Source organism: Poromitra crassiceps (genome assembly GCF_964638095.1).
Source record: "Poromitra crassiceps genome assembly, chromosome: 1".
Lineage (NCBI taxonomy): Eukaryota > Metazoa > Chordata > Actinopteri > Beryciformes > Melamphaidae > Poromitra > Poromitra crassiceps.
In genome coordinates, this window is record NC_139623.1 from 81,379,149 (window position 1) to 81,399,720 (window position 20,572).

General features: G+C 44.7%; 1 protein-coding gene across 1 annotated transcript in view; it reads left to right on the forward strand.

Moving 5' to 3' along the window:
• Positions 1 to 20,572, forward strand: part of cadm1a (cell adhesion molecule 1a) — a gene marked incomplete at both ends in the record, with an annotated part of 848,087 nt that overhangs the window by 631,485 nt on the left and 196,030 nt on the right. The window contains one exon of the mRNA XM_083642420.1: positions 12,753 to 12,902. Within this exon, the coding sequence (XP_083498546.1) occupies positions 12,753 to 12,902 (150 nt within the window). The remainder of the gene's footprint in view (positions 1 to 12,752; positions 12,903 to 20,572) is intronic.

Genomic DNA, 20,572 nt, shown 5'->3' on the forward strand with positions numbered 1-20,572 from the left:
ATGACATCACTGATCAGTCTTGTCACAATGCCTCTTTGTGCGCGTGTGTGCGCACACTTATAACATCACTTTTGACATCATCACTGATCGCATCACATCACATCACATCATTAGCTAATTAGCCTAATTAGAAAATCTCTGTCAGGTCACCCGCACGGGTTCCCTTTACACACCCTGAAGGTTTCAGCCCGATCGCACATAAAACGGCAGAGCTGTGACCAAACAGACAAACAAACAAAGAAAGTCCACATACTCAATTGATACGGGCGCTCGCCTGCCTTATTGGCAGTGTGTTTGTGTGTTGCTCACTAAATGTTATTGCATCAGTGATGTCACAACAATGCCTCCTTGTGTGTGTGACATCACTGATCAGTCTTGTCACAATGTCTCCGTGTGTGTGTGTGTGTGTGTGTGTGTGTGTGTGTGTGTGTGTGTGTGTGCGCCCTTATGACATCACTTTTGACATCATCACTGATACATCACATCATTAGCTAATTAGCCTGATTAGACAATCCGGACGGGTGCCCTTTACACACCCTGAAGGTTTCAGCCCGATCGCACGTAAAACAGCATAGCTGTGGCCGAACACAGAAATTGAAACAGACAAAGGCCACAATCACATACACAATTGTATAGATAGATCAGATAGATAGATAGATAGATAGATAGATAGATAGATAGATAGATAGATACTGCATTGTCTGTAGTGAAACCCAAGTAGGCCTACTAACAGTATTTAAGAATATTTTCTAGAACAATACACACAGCTGCATCCCTGCTTAGTACACTATCTGCTTATAATCCTGTATGTTTTACTCACTGACCTTCCTATCATATCCCCAGCAGCTACTGTGGAGATGTAATGTCATCATGAGATTCTTGTTTGAGGCATTGCTGATGTGTTTTATTCATTCAAGCTCCGTTGACACGGGGGGTCATGTGTGAGGGGGATTCCATATTCCAGAAAAAAGTGATCAGGCAGTTTCCCCCTTTCAAGACCCTGAAAAATTCCAGGAAATCTTAAATATGGACGTGGCTACCCTGACGCCACCCGTTGGTTTGTGGATTCCCGTTTTGAAGCCTTGAGTTTGGCATTTTGACCGTCGCCATCTTGGTTATTTGGAACCAGGAGCAGCTAGCGTGAGACCAGGGGTTTCCCACAGAGCTGCATGCTATTGAGCTGCGTGATCACTGGACCTGTCAATCATGCCCTAATCATAGTGACACTATCACTGATGACATCATCATCTGTATTTTACTCTAAATGGGACCATTATTTACTAAATGAACATCATGCTGTATAGACAATTTCGAGTGGACGTCACGGGGTTACGTCAGTGGTTGCAAAAAACGTACATTTATAGGAACAGAAGTTAATAGGTTGTTCCATTGCAACATCGGCGCACAGCAAATCCGCCATTTTGGGCTGAAAGAGACACCTCTGATTGGCTGTCATTGTTCTATGCTGTTGTCCCATTGGCCATTGAGGCTTTTTTCAAGCCAAAATGGCGGTAGCGCTGTTGTCAAACACATCAACTCTCGCCTTCAATATTCTCTGCAAGTAGGAAACAAGCTGTAGAGATTCCAGGAATAAGGGAAAAAAAGTCTTGTGCGCGGCTCCGCCGTATAGACGCTGAGCTTTCCCACTGGGTATATGACGATGTCCGGCACTGCCTCTTTGGCCGTTTATTTGGATCCTAGACCATCCCCACAGTGAGTACAGTTCACTTTCTGCAACCAGTTCAGCTCTGCCCACGAAAATACGTAATCGTTGTTTGCAAACAAAAAAAATGTCTATTGAAGAAGACTTGAAACAGGAGCATATCGTTGCTGTCGGGGCGAAGCGTGTGCTCTTAAAATACTGAACACCACGTCGTCAAAATTGGCACGTCTTCATTATAGTCTGTTTCTCGGTGGACCTGTCATCATTACATTATTAATATCTTATCTGAATAAGCTCAAATGATGTGACAGGATTATCAGTCAGAATTTGAGGCAGTTTCTCCGGGACGAGCAGTCCAGCGTGGCCGCAACCCTTCTGGAGCGCACGGGTTAGGGTTAGGGTTAGGGCCTAGGGTTAGGGTTAGGGCCTAGGGTTTGGGTTAGGGTTAGGGCCGCTGGAAGTCATTTTAAGCAGGGGGTGCTGCAAGGAAGGGACTTTTGGCGGCGCCGAAAAAGATTTGGATGTTATTTGGACGTTTGGATGTTTTTTAGCCATATTTAGAGTAATATCTCATTTTAAATTAACATTAGGATTATACTGTTGTGTATAGTATTTTCTCCTTTTCGCACTCACTTTCATGTCACTCCCTTTAGGTCGTGTTACACTACAACAGACAGCAACACAGGCAGAAACACTGAGCTTATTATTATATTTTATTATCTTATTTATTATAAACCAAACATCAAAAATAACATCTCCACCCTCTTTGCTTTGCTCATAAGCCCTAAATATCGCAGTATAAAACATATAAAACACATTTTAATATTTTTTTTTTTATTGAGACTGCAATTCCAATACAAAACAGCAGCACATCTTCCCGCGGCCCTGCGCACAGGCATGCGCCAAGCCAAGAGAGAGGGTCTGTCTTGAGGGTGAGCAGCCTCTCACTAACGTGAACATTAGTCTCGTCAGAAACCAATTCGATCTGCATAGTTGAAATGAGTTTGCAGCCTAGCGATAATTTGAAAAACATTTTATTGATCTATTTACGTCAGACGAAGCCAGGATTACATGGTGCATCTGCCAGTGTCTTTTTTCCGGGTTGTACTCCTTGCCTGGGGGCTTGAGACGGAGGTAGGGGCGGAACTTTGAGGTTTGAGCGACAGTTTGAGGGCGAATGGTGTTACGAGAATTACTCAGAAGATCATTTTAATGCTTTTCCATTGGTTAAATTTTGTAAAACCCACACAGAGACGTGAAGGGTGACCAGTGCACGGCAACCATTTCAGGGTATCCTCCTACCTCAAGAGTATTGGCTATCATTCCTCAGACTAAGCGTTGTTAGCTCTTGTGTATCATCGTAAACTGCATCGCGTGTGCTCTGAAACGCCTTCAGTCCTCACACGAAAATGCTGTCATTCCTCCTGCAATACATGCCTGAGTTATCACTCAAACCTCTTGTCAGTCATCACTCCTCACCCCACACACGAAAATGCTGTCATTCCTCCTGCAATACATGCCTCAGTTATCACTCAAACCAGCTGTCAGTCATCACTCCTCACGCCTCACACGAAAACGCTGTCATTTGTTGTTTTTGTTTGTTCTTCTGTGTGTGAATTGAGCAACAATTTTTTACAATTTCATTCCGGTTGAGTGATTTTGCCTTCAAGATAAAAGCATGATGATTTTTTTCTTTTTCTTTTTTACAATATAGATTAAAGTAGTAATCTAACTATGAGACCCAACATAATTAACATAGTAAGACTAAAGCCGTTTTCCCACATGCGTACCTGAAAATTACCTGTAAGTCAATATCGGACATTTCCCGGAATTTCCCTTCACACCTCAGCGCTGGCATGTGAGAATCTAGGAGCGAAATTTCCTGTATGTTGGGGGGCGGGGGGAGGGGGGAGCTTATTTGGGGGGTCGGGTTTAGATCAATAAGGTGTTTTCGGGTTGTCCTTGGGCTGCAAACTCATTTAAAGTATGCAAATCGAAGTTGTTTCTGACAAGAATAATGTCACGTTACTCCGGGACTGCTCAACCCATGACAGAGCCACTCTCCCCGGCTTGGCAGAGTGAAGAGCTCCGCCCGCGCGTCCCCGCTGCCTGGAGCACAGCGGCTCGTGCTCACGCCCTAAAAGGTAGGCTCCCACACGCTGCTGTCTGGCCAGCAGAAAGTGCTCCAGACTCGGTGTGATAATCCCGTAACAGCATTTGAGCTTATTCAGGTAAGATATTAATAATGTAATGACACATTCAGCGATAAACTGTCTACAATGAAGACATGTGTCAAATATGACAACATGGTGTTCAGTATTTTAAGAGCACGGGTTTTTTTTCATTTCCTGAAAAGTTGGCGATTTGGAGATAAGTGGCTTTCATTGCACAGCGACGAAATGCATGAAGCGAAATGTGGAAGTAGTTTGCTTTGATGTGCGCGAATGATTAGATGATGCAAGCTGGAAGTGAACTTTAAGCAACGTGTGTACACCTCGCCCATGATGAGAGAAGGACCGGTGTCGCGGAAAATGACTGAACCCGTTTCTCACTTGTTTGCCTATCGCGGCATACCGCTCTTCTGACTGGCTCGAAACTGGTGAAATCTCCGCGACGACGGGGTCGCGCTTATACCGGCACGACGACTTTCCCACATGCAGGCATTAGACCACGTTCCGGTCATTTAGCGGTACAAAGCGCATGTGGGAAAACGGCTTAAGAGGAACATCTAGTTTAATATTTGAATGAAAATAGACCAGCAGAAATATTATATATACTGTATATATATATATATATATATATATATATATATATATATATATATATATATATATATATATACACGTACCAGTGGCATTGATTTATAACAAAAAATGACATTTGAGGTCCTGCCCCAACAGCGATGATATCAATGTCCCCAGGGCTCAATGCTCCCAGGGTTCAATACCAGTGTTCCCTCTATATGCATTCAGCAGTGACGCACCATGAGCGGATTTTGCATGGGGTAAAAAAGAAAATCATTCGAAAAGGGAGAAGTAGGGTCATTTTCCCATTGGCTTCGTACAATTGGACTTCTTCTTGCTGCCCATATAGTCGCCCATAGCCATTAGAAAGAATGCAGGTTTAAGGCACTTCTGCATTGGCTTCATTTTTTCACGAACAGAGCCACCCCCTTTGCTGGGATGCACCGATTCCAATACTGTACATGTTCCTCTCTTTCTCCTGTACAGTGGTCAGTCAGAACCTGGTTACACAATGTTCCTCTCTTTCTCCTGTACAGTGGTCAGTCAGAACCTGGTTACACAATGTTCCTCTCTTTCTCCTGTACAGTGGTCAGTCAGTCAGAACCTGGTTACATTATGTTCCTCTCTTTCTCCTGTACAGTGGTCAGTCAGAACCTGGTTACATTATGTTCCTCTCTTTCTCCTGTACAGTGGTCAGTCAGAACCTGGTTACACAATGTTCCCCTCTTTCTCCTGTACAGTGGTCAGTCAGTCAGAACCTGGTTACATTATGTTCCTCTCTTTCTCCTGTACAGTGGTCAGTCAGAACCTGGTTACATTATGTTCCTCTCTTTCTCCTGTACAGTGGTCAGTCCAGAACCTGGTTACATTATGTTCCCCTCTTTCTCCTGTACAGTGGTCAGTCCAGAACCTGGTTACATTATGTTCCTCTCTTTCTCCTGTACAGTGGTCAGTCAGAACCTGGTTACATTATGTTCCTCTCTTTCTCCTGTACAGTGGTCAGTCAGTCAGAACCTGGTTACATTATGTTCCTCTCTTTCTCCTGTACAGTGGTCAGTCAGAACCTGGTTACATGATGTTCCTCTCTTTCTCCTGTACAGTGGTCAGTCAGAACCTTGTTACACAATGTTCCTCTCTTTCTCCTGTACAGTGGTCAGTCAGAACCTGGTTACACAATGTTCCCCTCTTTCTCCTGTACAGTGGTCAGTCAGTCAGAACCTGGTTACATTATGTGCCTCTCTTTCTCCTGTACAGTGGTCAGTCAGAACCTGGTTACATTATGTTCCCCTCTTTCTCCTGTACAGTGGTCAGTCAGAACCTGGTTACACAATGTTCCTCTCTTTCTCCTGTACAGTGGTCAGTCAGTCCAGAACCTGGTTACATTATGTTCCTCTCTTTCTCCTGTACAGTGGTCAGTCAGTCCAGAACCTGGTTACATTATGTTCCTCTCTTGCTCCTGTACAGTGGTCAGTCAGAACCTGGTTACATTATGTTCCTCTCTTTCTCCTGTACAGTGGTCAGTCAGAACCTGGTTACATTATGTTCCTCTCTTTCTGCTGTACAGTGGTCAGTCAGAACCTGGTTACATTATGTTCCTCTCTTTCTCCTGTACAGTGGTCAGTCAGAACCTGGTTACACAATGTTCCTCTCTTTCTCCTGTACAGTGGTCAGTCAGAACCTGGTTACATTATGTTCCTCTCTTTCTCCTGTACAGTGGTCAGTCAGAACCTGGTTACATTATGTTCCTCTCTTTCTCCTGTACAGTGGTCAGTCAGAACCTGGTTACATTATGTTCCTCTCTTTCTCCTGTACAGTGGTCAGTCAGAACCTGGTTACATTATGTTCCTCTCTTTCTCCTGTACAGTGGTCAGTCAGTCAGAACCTGGTTACATTATGTTCCTATCTTGCTCCTGTACAGTGGTCAGTCAGAACCTGGTTACATTATGTTCCTCTCTGTCTCCTGTACAGTGGTCAGTCAGAACCTGGTTACATTATGTTCCTCTCTTTCTGCTGTACAGTGGTCAGTCAGAACCTGGTTACATTATGTTCCCCTCTTTCTCCTGTACAATAGTCAGTCAGAACCTGGTTACACAATGTTCCTCTCTTTCTCCTGTACAATAGTCAGTCAGAACCTGGTTACACAATGTTCCTCTCTTTCTCCTGTACAGTGGTCAGTCAGAACCTGGTTACATTATGTTCCTCTCTTTCTCCTGTAAAGTGGTCAGTCAGAACCTGGTTACATTATGTTCCTCTCTTTCTCCTGTACAGTGGTCAGTCAGAACCTGGGCCCGGTTGTTCAAAAGTAATCCGATCGGATTTCGGATAACGGATTAGATCAAATCTTGAAAATCTTGAAAATCAGGATTAACCTTGTAAGACCCGCCGTTGCAGAATTACATTTTTATTTTATCTAAAAAAAGGTATAAATGTTTGTTTTTTGTGTCCCCCCAAATATTTGGATCATGCAGTATACAGTATAGAGAGCCAAAGCATAACATTTCACTCGGACCAAAAGGTTAAAAAAATGTGATGTCGCTTTTTTTACTTTTGGTTCGAGTGAAATGTTCTATGGTCTCTCCCGATTCTAAATATAGCTGAACCATTTGGTTTGACCAAGTAAAACTATTTTTATAAGCATTTTACGAAATGTTTATGGGAAAATAAATTGCGGAAGAAAATCTCTGGTACAGTGCTGAAGCAGGAAGTGACATTCACTTTGCCTCTCTATATATATTTATTTATTCATAAGATTTTCACTTAATTTGTTCATCCGTTAGGCTACAGTGATTAAGTATATTTCAATCATGAGAGACCAGAGGGTAGAGTTTTAACAAGCAAGCTTTATTCAAGTATGGCAGAGCGATAAGATCTATGGCATGGGATGGTATGGCAACTAATTCTGATGGCATGGCAGCATGGCGACGACTAGTTCTTTGGCGTAATGACTCCGCGCTGAGATGCCTCTCTTCTTGCGGTGAGAGAGGGCATCTGCTCGGACTAGAATAGAGAATCCCCCAAAAGAAAGAAAACCCAAACTGCCAACCGGTCTGCTTGCCTCAGCGCTACAGCGGGCGCTGGGCGGAATGCGACGCTTGTCGCCGACCGGTTGGCTTGGCGGCCGCGACTTACGAAGCCCCCTGGGCGTGGCCGCAGCGCTGCAGCAGGCACTGGGTGATCGACCGATCCGGCGAGCTTCGGCGTGCTGCGCGTCGCGGTTTTACTTGGTTTACTTGGTTCACGGCGGCTTACGAAAATCACCGCCCGGGCGTGGCCGCAGCGCTACGGCGGATGCTGGGTGATCGACCAATCCGGCATAGTTCGGCGCGCTGACTCAGCATTAGGAAAACCTCACAGCGGCTTACGAAATCACCGACCGGGCGTGGCCACAGCGCTACAGCGGGCGCTGGGTGATCGACCAATCCGGCATACTTCGGCGCGCTGATTTAGTGTTAAGAAAAAAAAAAACCTTTTAGCCAAAAACCCCCCTAGCATTGAGAAAGACAATCCCGGCTTTCAGCCCTTTGCATAAAACTGCCAACCGGTCTGCTTGCCTCAGCAATACAGCGGGCGCTGGGCGGAAGGCGACGCTTGTCGCCGACCGGTTGGCTCGGCAGCACAGCGACTTACGAAAACCACCGACCGGGCGTGGCCGCATCCAGCGACCACTCCGGCGTAATTCGGCGCGCTGACTCAGCATTGAGATTTGAGAAACCCCGCAGCGACTTATGAAAATCGCTGTCCGGGCGTGGTCGCAGCGATACAGCGGGCGTAAGGTGACCGACCAATCCGGCATAATTCGGCAGGCGGAATTGGCATTTAAGCCAGACAACCCCCCTTTTTGCTTTAAGAAAGAAAACCTAAAAAGAACCCCCCCCCTTTGCCTAAACCCCCCCAAAACTTACAGGCTGTTCAACAGCAAACACTTACGGGCTGCTCGACACCTAGAACACTTACAGGCTGCTCGACACCTAGAACACTTCAAGTAGTCTACTGGGGTCTGAATTAGTGATGTGACTACAGGCTGCTCGACACCTAGAACACTTACAGGCTGCTCGACACCTAGAACACTTCGAGTAGTCTACTGGGGTCTGAATTAGTGATGTGACTACAGGCTGCTCGACACCTAGAACACTTACAGGCTGCTCGACACCTAGAACACTTCGAGTAGTCTACTGGGGTCTGAATTAGTGATGTGACTACAGGCTGCTCGACACCTAGAACACTTACAGGCTGCTCGACACCTAGAACACTTCGAGTATACGGGGGTCTGAATTAGTGATGTGACTACAGGCTGCTCGACACCTAGAACACTTACAGGCTGCTCGACACCTAGAACACTTCGAGTAGTCTACTGGGGTCTGAATTAGTGATGTGACTACAGGCTGCTCGACACCTAGAACACTTACAGGCTGCTCGACACCTAGAACACTTCGAGTATACGGGGGTCTGAATTAGTGATGTGACTACAGGCTGCTCGACACCTAGAACACTTACAGGCTGCTCGACACGTAGAACACTTCGAGTAGTCTACTGGGGTCTGAATTAGTGATTTGACTACGGGCTGTTCAACACCCGAACACTTTGAGTAGTCTACCGTACTTACAGGCTGTTCAACACCGAACACTTACAGGCTGCTCGACACCTAGAACACTTCGAGTAGTCTACTGGGGTCTGAATTAGAGATTTGACTACAGGCTGTTCAACACCCGAACACTTTGAGTAGTCTACCGTACTTACAGGCTGTTCAACACCGAACACTTACCGGCTGCTCGACACCTAGAACACTTCGAGTAGTCTACTGGGGTCTGAATTAGTGGTCTACTGAACTTACAGGCTGTTCAACACCTTAAACACTTCGAGTAGTCTGCTAGGATCTGAATTAGTGATTTGCAATCACCACGGCATTTGCGAGTCGTTACTACCGTAGGCACTAATTTGCCTGAGCGCTGCTGGCGCTATGGATTCGGGGAGGCCACCACCAATGAAGTGCGCAGTAGCGAGCTACTGCGAGGAAACGAGAGAATGAATGCCATGTGCTTGCCATTTGAAGCCTAGGGGAGGAGGGATCTTTGGGCAGACAGTATGGCGGCCTGCTCCGGTCGGATGTAGGCCGCGTAGGCTGACGAGGACCAGCGGCCCCGGAGAGCTGCAGGGCAGGTTGGTGCATGGAGAGTTGCAGAGCAGGTTGGTGCATGGAGGCTGGCAGGCAATATCGCGGCCTGCTCCGGACGGATGTAGTTGCAGGGAGGCGGAGGACGCCCCTTGCGCGGCGGTCGATGTGGCCGCGCCGATCCCGAAGGAGTGGCTGGAATAGTGCTCCGCTGGGAGGTCACACATCTGGAGGATCCGCTTGGGGAGAAGAGTGAGCATAGATCAGATGCTGAGCGTTGATGAGCTGAAATGAACAATATGATACATGGACTGAATTGCTAGCAGGAGAGACAGACAAGATTCGCCCAATGAAGCGTGCGCGCCCCCCAGAAGCACGTTCAAATATTAGCAATTATAGGCATGCATGAACTGACGCCCCTTCCGGCATGCCTAGCATTATGGACACTAGATGCTCAATTCGCTAAATGACTGGGATTAATGCCGGAATGCGATTAATGCCTTTTCCGAGGCCCCGGTGCTGGAGCTATGGCATTGACACGTGATTGATACGGGGATAGAGGGACGCAGGAGGTCTCTCAGCCTGATTGATATGACTGACATGAACAGATATTTTTTAACTTGCAGCATTGTTGCCGTGGAATGAGAGTATATGAGGGGCCGTATACCGATGATGGACATCGCCCTGCAGCACAATTAAATATCCAAATCGTAGGCTACTGTGACCTCACTTGGTTTGCCATTTAAAGAGGAGTATGTTTGATGAGCAGCTGGCTTCTGTTTATTTGACTGAATGGCTGGAGCATCATCTCGGAGAAAGGGAAACGTTTTTTTTTTTTTTTTTTTTTTTAGTTTAAAACGTAATCTGGCTGTCATTAGGCATTGATTAACTGGATGCTATTGCTAACTGATACCTTGAACATCCATTTGCCATGATTCTGGCTGGATATTAACTATTGTAAATTTGTCACATGAGTGCAATTTGTGCACGATGTGTAAATACATTTAATATTAATTGTTTAGGCCTACTTATTTGTAAAGTCGCAACACATTAGAGGTGTGTGTAGTTCTTCATAGATTTAGCCTCTTCATTTTGCTCTCGAATGCACCAGGTTAACGGATTTTACTTTAAAATGTGCCAGATCTTGGATGCGAAGAGACATTTAAGGTAGCTCCGCCGTCTTTCTTTCGCTATTCACCTTATGTAGCCACGCCCATTTGACCTGGTTGTGTGGCCGTATCAAAACTTCCGGCTGAAAATAATAATAAAATAAAATAAAAAATGGCTGCGCTGCTCCAATATCATCTAACTCTGAATTAACTAATAATTTAGCCAATTGTATGTAACATACCAAATAAAAGCAAACGGCAATGTCTAAGAATGCAACGCCATGTAACTGGCTCATTAAGGCTCGCATTCCAGGGAATTACGTTAACGTCTGCGGGTCTTAATGACGTAAGTGGCTCGCGCTGCCTCGGAGGAGAGACAACTATCTGAAGCTTTCTTTGTTGGAGTCCAGGTATGTTTTACAATAAAGTGCTCGTCATTGTCGATGATAACGTTATCTGACCTGGCTAACAGTGGATACTCTGCTTGCTTGCTGTGTACCGGCTCAAAGTAGTAGGCTACATTCTTTATTTTACCCCTTCACTGTCCGCTCCAAAAACAACTATTTTATTTTGCGCCGTGACAGCCGGAAGTGTTAAAAGGACCCGGAAGAACGGGGGTGAGTGGTACCGCGAACACGAATGGCTTAATAGCAGGATCGGAAGGAATGAGGCAGCTTGAGAATGGCGAAACGCAGCTTTCAGAGAATGGGATGCGATCAGCTCGGGTACAACGACCAGAAGATCAGGGAAAGAGGACGATGACCCACGGAGCATGGCTATAAATACTGCTATGTCATAGCCTCGGCACTGACGACATTATCGGCGTCATATAGGCAAGTGCGTCACGCGGACGTCACGCTGGGATTACACTTGTGCTCGTCACACTAGGATTACATGAGGTGAGGTCACTAGGATTGCGCGTGGTGCGAGGCAGCGTGTCTGGTCTCCATCTTGAAACTAGGTCGAGACCACCATAAAGTAGACATAGACATTCAGCCTTTCAGTACAGCAAAATAGAAAGATTTTAGCCTCATAAAATAATCCCCCAAACAACTACAGCAAGGCTAGACTTGAGATCCGCCTCCTAAAAGCCAAGCTGTACAAGCTGGTCTCTCCATAGAAGATGATGAAGAACTCTGAAGTTATTTATTTTGTTAAGTATTGGACATTTAGCCTTTTTATTCAACTCAATACATCTTTATTTGAAACTTGTTCTAAATATCCACAATGTACAGTATTTGTGAGTAATGTTCGGACTGCCGGTTCCCAAAATAGAAAATGAAAGGGGATATTTATATTGTTTTATTGTGTTTTCTGTTCAAATAAAAAAAACTCTTGAAGTGACCCCACGCCAAAGAGCGTGGAAGGAAAGAGACGACACTCCGGCCATTTTTGGAAACAGAATGCGCCTCGCAGTGGTCAGCTGCGGTAGCGCTGGCCCCTATAATCAGCCTCTCTAAACAGTAACTCAACGGGAGAACACTCTAAACTTTCTTTTCCGGGCGTACTGCAAATCTTGATTGAAGTGGTGTAGTGCAGGGATGTAAAACAACAACCATATTGTGGAAACTAAGCAAAAATTTTTTTTTTTTTTTTTTTTTTTCCCCCCCCCAAGATAAATAGCTAATGAAAAGGACCCGAGGTTCAACTCCCATTGAGTTACTGTTTAGAGAGGCTGATTATAGGGGCCAGCGGCAGCGCTACCGCGGCTGACCACTGCGAGGTTCTTTTGGCGCTGTCACGTTTCCAAAAATCAAAAATGGCGGAGGCTGCTGGGCGCTGATGTTGCAATGGGGCAATATGGAGCTGCCATTTCTTTCCATAAAAGTTCTTTGCCCACGCTGGCTATTCTACCTGTTGTTCTTTACATAGCTAGTAGCACTGGTTATCCGGATTTGGTAATCCTGAAAAGTCAGAGTAATCCAATCCGATGTTGCTTTGAAAAACCGGCACAAAAATAAGATGGATAGCAAAAAATAGGATTTCCAAATCCGGATCAGTTTTATCCGGATGAAACCTTTTGAACAACCGGGCCCTGGTTACATAATGTTCCTTTCTTTCTCCTGTAGAGTGGTCTGTCAGAACCTGGTTACATTACTGTATGTTCCTCGCTTTCTCCTGTACAGTGGTCAGTCAGAACCTGGTGATGGACAACGTGTCAGTGGTGGAAGGCGAGATGGCCACCATTAGCTGCCGGGTGAAGAACAACGGAGACGACTCGGTTATCCAGCTGCTCAACCCCAACAGACAGACAATCTACTTCAGAGACATGAGGCGTGAGTACTATACAAGGCTGGAGCTTACACATGACATTCAGTCTCTTTACTGTAATTAAAGGATACGTTTGGTCAGTTTGTACCTATATGTAATTTGTCTCTTACATACCTGTAGTGCTTGGACCCACGTTTCATTTATTCAAATTTGACTAGGCAGGGTACGTAGTTGTTAAACAGTGATCCTGGAATGCATCAAAACTTTACAGTGATCAATCATCATAGACAAAAGCTATGAATTTAGCAACATAAACCCTGAAATAAATAGGTAATTTAAATAAGCTAAATAAGATAAAGTCATTTATAAAACAGTTTAAGAGCGCGAGGAAGAAAAGAGAGTTCATGCTTGTGGGCACAACGTATTCTCTATGCCGACGGAGAGAGTAAATGGAAGTTGAGGCTGGATGGAGGAAACCATGCAGAGACTATTGGCTCCAGAGTGAGCTGTCTAACATTGAGTCCAAATAGGGTGTGTCAATGTAACTTTAAAAAAGCCAGTCTGTGAAAACCAAACCTGCATTAACTACCTGTAACATTAAATGCTCAAACTTCCCCATGATACAGTACATACTGTACTGGCATACCGCACGAGATACAAGGACAGCAGGATCCCAGTGCTAAGGGACCATGCAAAACATAAAATGGACAGAAGTAGGCTACTGTATATACTTTGCATGATTGTAACTGTGGAGGAAAATCTTTTGTGTTCACTAGGGCATTATCAAGAGATTGATGGGAAAATATGCTGCAGCTGGTAGCAGAAATGGCTCTCTTGCAACATTGTTGTCATTACTGTAACGACAAATGTGTCCGTGATTAATATCAAATATTTTTTATTACAGTATCTTTGATTTGATTTGATTTGATTTATTTGACACATTTTCATAAAAAAAACTTTACAAAAGTAAGGTGTCATAAAAAACAGTCAAGGATTACATAAAAAAGCTTCCGCTTATTTCCATTATGGTCCTTGTTGGTAAAGCAGTAGTAGTAGTTTGATGCAATCTGTCGACATGTAATCCCATCAATTCATCATATTTTAAGTTCAATCACGAGGATTCTACCCAGTTTTTTTCTTCAACACCTAATGTATGTTTTATTTTTTTATTTGATGCAACTATAAAATTACATCAGTATTGACATGTTAGTTACATGATATTAAGTCAAGGCAGAGTTGGAAAGTACGGCACATCAATTAGGGCATTGGCTATGCCATGAAATGTGTAGTTTCAGTCCCAGTGTTGTAATATATTCATTCATATTGTATGTAATATTGCTTGCACTTCTACATGCATGGTACTTTAATGCATTTTGAGCACCTGCCCACTCATATTCTTACTGGTTTAACTTCCGTGATGTGCGGCCCCACGATCATGTATGCATGTCTGCTTACGTATTCCCGCCACTCCTCCTTCCCCACAGGAATGGACTTCTAGTGGCCAGAGCCATAGAGAGGGAGCTCCAGAAAACACCTCGTGGCTTCTGAAGAAAAAATGCCTCATACAGTACTTGATCATTAAAAGAGTCATTTTTGACTTTGAGTGATACCCAGAAAATGTTTTACAGCTGCTTTATTCCCTATGTAAGTGGAGGGAAGAAACTGTTTTTGAACCGTAGATAAATCTACATCTGGAACACAACTCTGAAACGCCCGCCCCCAAAACAAAAAAAAGGATGTGTGACAGACATGAATTGACCAACAACGGCCTTCGGAATGTGTGCATCAGCTAAATAGACGCCGGGTGAAAACATCAACTTTATTCATTGAAATGGCTCAAACGCCCACCACGCTGACTAAAAGTATAATTGTTGTCTTTGTCTTTGAGAGAATCTATGCCGTGGATCTGGCACACTTTCTGTAACGCAGCCGTTAAATTATCTTGACCACTCATTATTCCTGCAAGATAGCTTATCGCTACCTTTTTGTCGCTCTTTTTATCGCTTCACAGTTCGTCTCTTCACGGTGCTTCACGGCGTTCCACTGAACGTGTTTCCTCGCCGGACTGTAAATGGCGGATGCACGCTGTATGACGTAACTTCCGTCACTCACAGCCCAGCCAATCAGATTTCTCTCGGAAAGTTACTTGTGATTCAGACCCTCCGTCGCTGGAAGCTTGCTGATGTATGACGTTGTGTCTGACCACGTGAGACTAGGTGTCGTGTGACTTGCAATACCGAGCTTGGCCACCATGTTCAATTTGCTTCAAGGCTGAGACCTGATGCTGGGGAGCTGCTGGGGACACACGGATGACTTTGGTGTTCATGCTCTCATCACCTAATGGCTGACTGTGCCGTGCCGTCATTGTTCTACAGTGTTCTTAATGTGTTGTCTGGCAGTCCAATATGTTTCCTCAATTTAGATTAGCAGGTCCTTAATTGAGTCAGCAGGTCAGGTCTTGGTTTGTTTATACTGTATAGTGTTGTTCCTTTTATGTTATCAGTATTATTGTCTTTATGCAAACAAGGTGTCTGGTGATAGCAGCTCCCCTGTTTGTGCCTGTGATACACACATTTATACATTACATTACGTCATTTGGCAGATGCTTTTATCCAAAGCGACTTACAATAACAAATTTACAATAACACATTTATGATAATCAAGTGCATTAATGTCATGTGGCACGCAGCCCAGGGGCTGTGCCTTCACATGCATTTGAAAATGCATCAAGAAAGGAAAAACCAAGCCTAATTGTCTGTGTGAATCCCTATTCAGTAGCACGCTGACAAGCTTTTTTGGGTGGTTATGATGAGATTGTGAGTCTGATTTGATCAGCCGATTCATTCGAAGGTCATCAGAAAGTTTTAGCTAAAATGTCCTCTGCTGGAGTTGGAATAACACAGAAGAAGAAAAAAGTTTGACATTGCCTTTACTAACATTGAGCAGAATCCAAAACTACCCCTGAGCTCACTCCACAGCCTCTGCCAAACTGCTTTTGAAACACTATTCTGTGAAACATGCAGCCTGTCGAATTTGAACCAGTTTATGCTTAACATATATCTTATATTATCTCATATTTGCCATTGGGCCATTACATTCCAATTTGAATTGATAATTACTGTGTGCCACTTCATTCAAAATTTCAAATAATTCCTGGTACTGGAACAATAATTCAATGCATTAATAAGATTAATTTACATGAATTGCTTGGCATTCTCACCAGTTGCGTTTTATCTGTTTTCCTCCGGGGTCAACCATGAGAAACAGTTGTGGGAAGGGAATCAAGCAGTTAGGTTTGCCATGATAACAAGGGACCCAACTACAGCGTCTGAAATGTCCATCAAACACTAGCCTAATATAAAGCAGTGGGTGAGGGCTTGAGGGTTTGAGAAGTTTGACACAGCGCTCGTAGGCAAATTCCATCCATAAGTAACACAATCTAAGCTAGTGTAGAAGTGAGTAACTAAGCTAATAATAACCATAACAGCAAAAAATAATTGACAAAAATCTCAAAATAAATATACAGTATTTACTCTGAGAAATGAAATAATGAGAAAAGGAACAATTATTGATGGTTAAAACTGAACAATGATATCACAACAGTCTAATCCTAATGCACGAGTGAGTACACTCTATTACGCATGGAGAGAATTACAGCATATTGCATGCCTCGCGCAAACAGCCATTGCGAGACGGGAATCTTATTGGTTTTGATTGACGTAATGCCCAGCATTGCTGGCCACGCCTGTGAATAATTCTGGTAGTTAAGACCACCCAAATCCCGTTTGTGCAGGCATTTGGGGGTGCAGATGATTTTGGCACGGCTCTAATCTGCGACAGGTGCCGTGAACGTTTCCGCATGCCTGCCGAGAATTGCATCCCCAACATATTTCGCGGCTGTTTTAACACGTTCACTGCCAATGACGAGTTGAGTCGTCAAAAAAAATCCAACGGTTGACTGCCAATGACGAGTTGAGTCGTCAAAAAAAAAAAAAAAAAAATTTTGACGGTGGGACGTGGATCAACGCCCCCCACGTCTCCTATAAAAATATTGGAGCCACGGAACGTGTACAACCCATTCCACCGACCCACTAAGTGGCGACAGTGCTCTCCAGACTAGAAAAAGTCGAGCCAAAACTGCAGGGGAACGCGCGATGAAACCATTCTCCTACTGTAAAATGGATTGGCGAAAACGCTTTCGCTTTCGCGCTGATTGCTGGCGGTGGGGGATTGCAAATTTGCATAATAGATTATGGGTGCAACACACTTTGAAACACGCAGCATAAATAAGACCAGAATCGCAAAAGAAACCCCGTTTCTTGGGGTTTCTCAACCGAAAACCCAGAAACGAACGAGCCTCATTCTCATACTGTAGGCGAAAACGCTTTCACGCTGGTGCACACGGGCGCACAACGGTGGGGGGGTTCCAAAAATAGACTGGGTGGAAAACACACTTTGAAACACGCAGCATAAAGCCTAGAATCGCACAAAGCTTCATCAAAGCTCTCAAACCCAAGAAACGAGTGAGCCCCATCCACACTCCCAGGGAGGGAGGCTGCTCACTGCTCAGACAGGCAGTAGAAACTCGCTTGTGACAAACGCTGCTGAAAGCCACCAGACACGCCCACGGAGGGAGGAGTTTGAAGGAGAGGGCGTTCAGAACTATATTGTTTAGATGTCTGATCTCTCACTGATGCCAAAAATAAATGGTTAAAGTGACTGTTCTGCCTGTTTGATTGAATTTCACAAAACTGCGATTATCTCAGCTTTCAGTCTCAGACGCTGAAACCATGCTGTACTCAACGGCTAATATCTACATAACTACTAACTCTACAAACTAACTCTTTTAGACAGAGAAAGCACACATTCTATTAGTACTTTTGTGAACTTTGTGTTCACAAAGTCCAAGCAGAAAATAATCCTCGGCTCTTGTAAAATGAGCCAGAATCCTCAAAAAAAACCTCTGGCAGAAGCTACCTACAGTAAAAAAAAAACGGCTGGCAGTGAATGTGTTAACTTAGAAATCAGGGAGGTCACGTCTACCAGACAATTATATCACTTTTAAACAGTTACATTTCTGTATAAATCATTACAATATGCTCCCGTGAGGTGGGGATGCTGCCGGCGCTGGGGTGCAAAACTCGGCATAACACCTGGCGGACGGCGCAAGGCGGACTGCTATCTTCCCTGCCTTAAGGCACGCGCAAACAGGTGCGCAAGCGCTATTAGGGGATATCGCCTGTCGGAAGATAGGGCCCATAGACCTCTGTTCAGATGTGCATTTACTGTGTTGGTTGAATCCCTGATCCTGTCTGCCTGGGCTGGGCTAGCAGCTAAATGCTAAATATGCTGGCTGGGAAGAATGGGAGGATTTCCCCCATGCTTACACATTGACCACGCGTCTATGACGAGACATCGCCTGAATGTATGAAGTTGTGCTGGCAACCTCCCTGTGTGTTATATAACAAATTACACCTGTGTTTCAGGTAGCATGAGAGTGAGTAGATGATGACAGAATTTAAATTTTTGGGTGAACTTTAAAAAAAGAAAGTATTATTATTTTCTGATTTCTCCCCAATTGCACTTGGCCAATTTTCCCCCTGCTGCCCCAGTCGCTGCTCCACCCTCTGCCGATCTGGGGAGAGCTGTAGACTAGCACCATGCTTCCTCCGACACATGTACAGTTGCCAGCCGCTTCTTTTCACCTGACAGCGGGGAGCTTCACTGGCAGGATGTTGCTCGTGGGTGGATTACGCTATTCCCACCAGTTCCCTTCCGCCCGACCAGGAGCCCCGACTGACCAGAAGAGGCGCTAGTGCAGCGACCAGGACACAAACCCCAATCTGGCTTCCCACCCGCAGACACTGCTAATCGTGCCTTTATGGACGCCCGACCAAGCCGGAGGTAACACGAGGGTTGCAGGTTCGCAGGCAGGGAATCTACCGCTGTACTACCCGGACACTCAAACTGTTCCTGTAATCCTCTGAATAAAACTGCCTAGCAACTTATCGAGTTGAGGAAGTGGAGTTGGGGATCGTACCGGCAAACTATGTGACGTAGATGTTGTTGATACTGATACAAGGGACTTCATTCACATTTTCTTCTTCTTTTTCTGCTCACACTGAATTATCACACTGTTTTCTGAACAGAGAATATCATGATAAAATAAACGCCATCAGGCCTGAAGACAAATTTTCATATTTAGTTAGCTAACAACGTTAACTCATGTCATTAGCTGCAATATCTAAGACAATATCTTAAATTGACAGTGGCTGATTCTGCAATTGCCTATTGCGATAGCAAAAGGATGCTTCCAGCCAGCGCTTCTGCCTGTGCAGGCTTCTCAAAATCAGTTTGAAGCCTAAAAAGCGTGTGGTCTGATCAAGGCCTGTAGTGATCATGCAAAGCAGAAACAGCAGGCACTGGATGGAGGACTCTTCCATCTCAAAGCAGAAACAGCAGGCACTGGATGGAGGACTCTTCCATCTCACACTTCAGCATTTCAAGCAGCTCTTGAGGTTGTGCCATTGCGGGTGGGGACAGGTACTGATGTACTACGTTAGCACAGGTAATCTCCCCATGGTCTGAAATGCGGAGCAAGTGTTTGGCTTCCCACCACTGTTTGATGAGTCACTAGTTATTTCTCTCCCCCCCCCCCCCCACAATGTGTTTGGATTTGATGATTCTTCCTCATTTAAATGTTAAAGTCTTCCTACCATTCTAAACAAGCCAGTGAAAGCAGGGGTGTCTGAGGCAGCTGGCCAAATGAAACCATCAGTTGGCGCGGGCCGACAACAGAAAATGTGGACTAATTTATTTGGTCAGCATTTCTGCTTACAGGTCAAGTGAACTCATGAAGCTCTAGTGGTACATGCTGTATAGTCAAAAGCCTTAGGGCAAAGTACAGTAATACCAGTGTGCCTACCCATACCATAAATACTGCAACCACAATCTTATCATTCAAACATGGGGTCCATAACCAGTTTGATGCATTTCACAATGCAGTGTGACATGACAGCTGTCAATCATTCTTCATGGCTAGGAGAAAATGACAAGCAGGCAACATGGCTGCCTACATGGACAGACTTTTCTAGCCCATAAATGTTAAGATACTTAGCCATTAGCCAATAAGTATGTAACATACAAAAAACAAATGAACGGTGCTGTCTTCATTTAAAGCAGCTACGAGCAAGATTTTCGATTGTAATTAAACAGTCTAAATGTAATATCGATGCATCACATCTTACCTCTAATAGTAGACGAGACCAACGCCGAGTAGTCTCGCTTGAACGCCGAGTGAATCGGCCAGTGTTGTCTTGATGATTAGTTTGTCTGCGGCCGGGCAGATCAGGAAGTGAAATGAAACGGTTTGCGGCAGCTACTTCGGCCATAACCCCGAAATAACAAAATTATTTCCAAACAAACTGTTAGAATATAACGAGAGATGTTCGCGAGAGTAGCAAGCCCCTGGATGTTTATGGTGGCAGAGCGAAACAGTTGAAGGCAGGCAGCTGCCGTAAACCGTTTCGTTTCACTTCCTGGTCTATCCGGCCCGCCGGAAGACAGACACAGACTCTATAATCATCAAGAGAGCAATCTCCGATTCACACGGCTTTGGTCTCAGCTACTATTATAGGTAAGATGTGATGCATCGATATAACATTTAGACTGTTTAATAACAATCGAAAATCTTGCTCGTAGCTGCTTTAATGTAGAATGACATGTAGGCCTAACT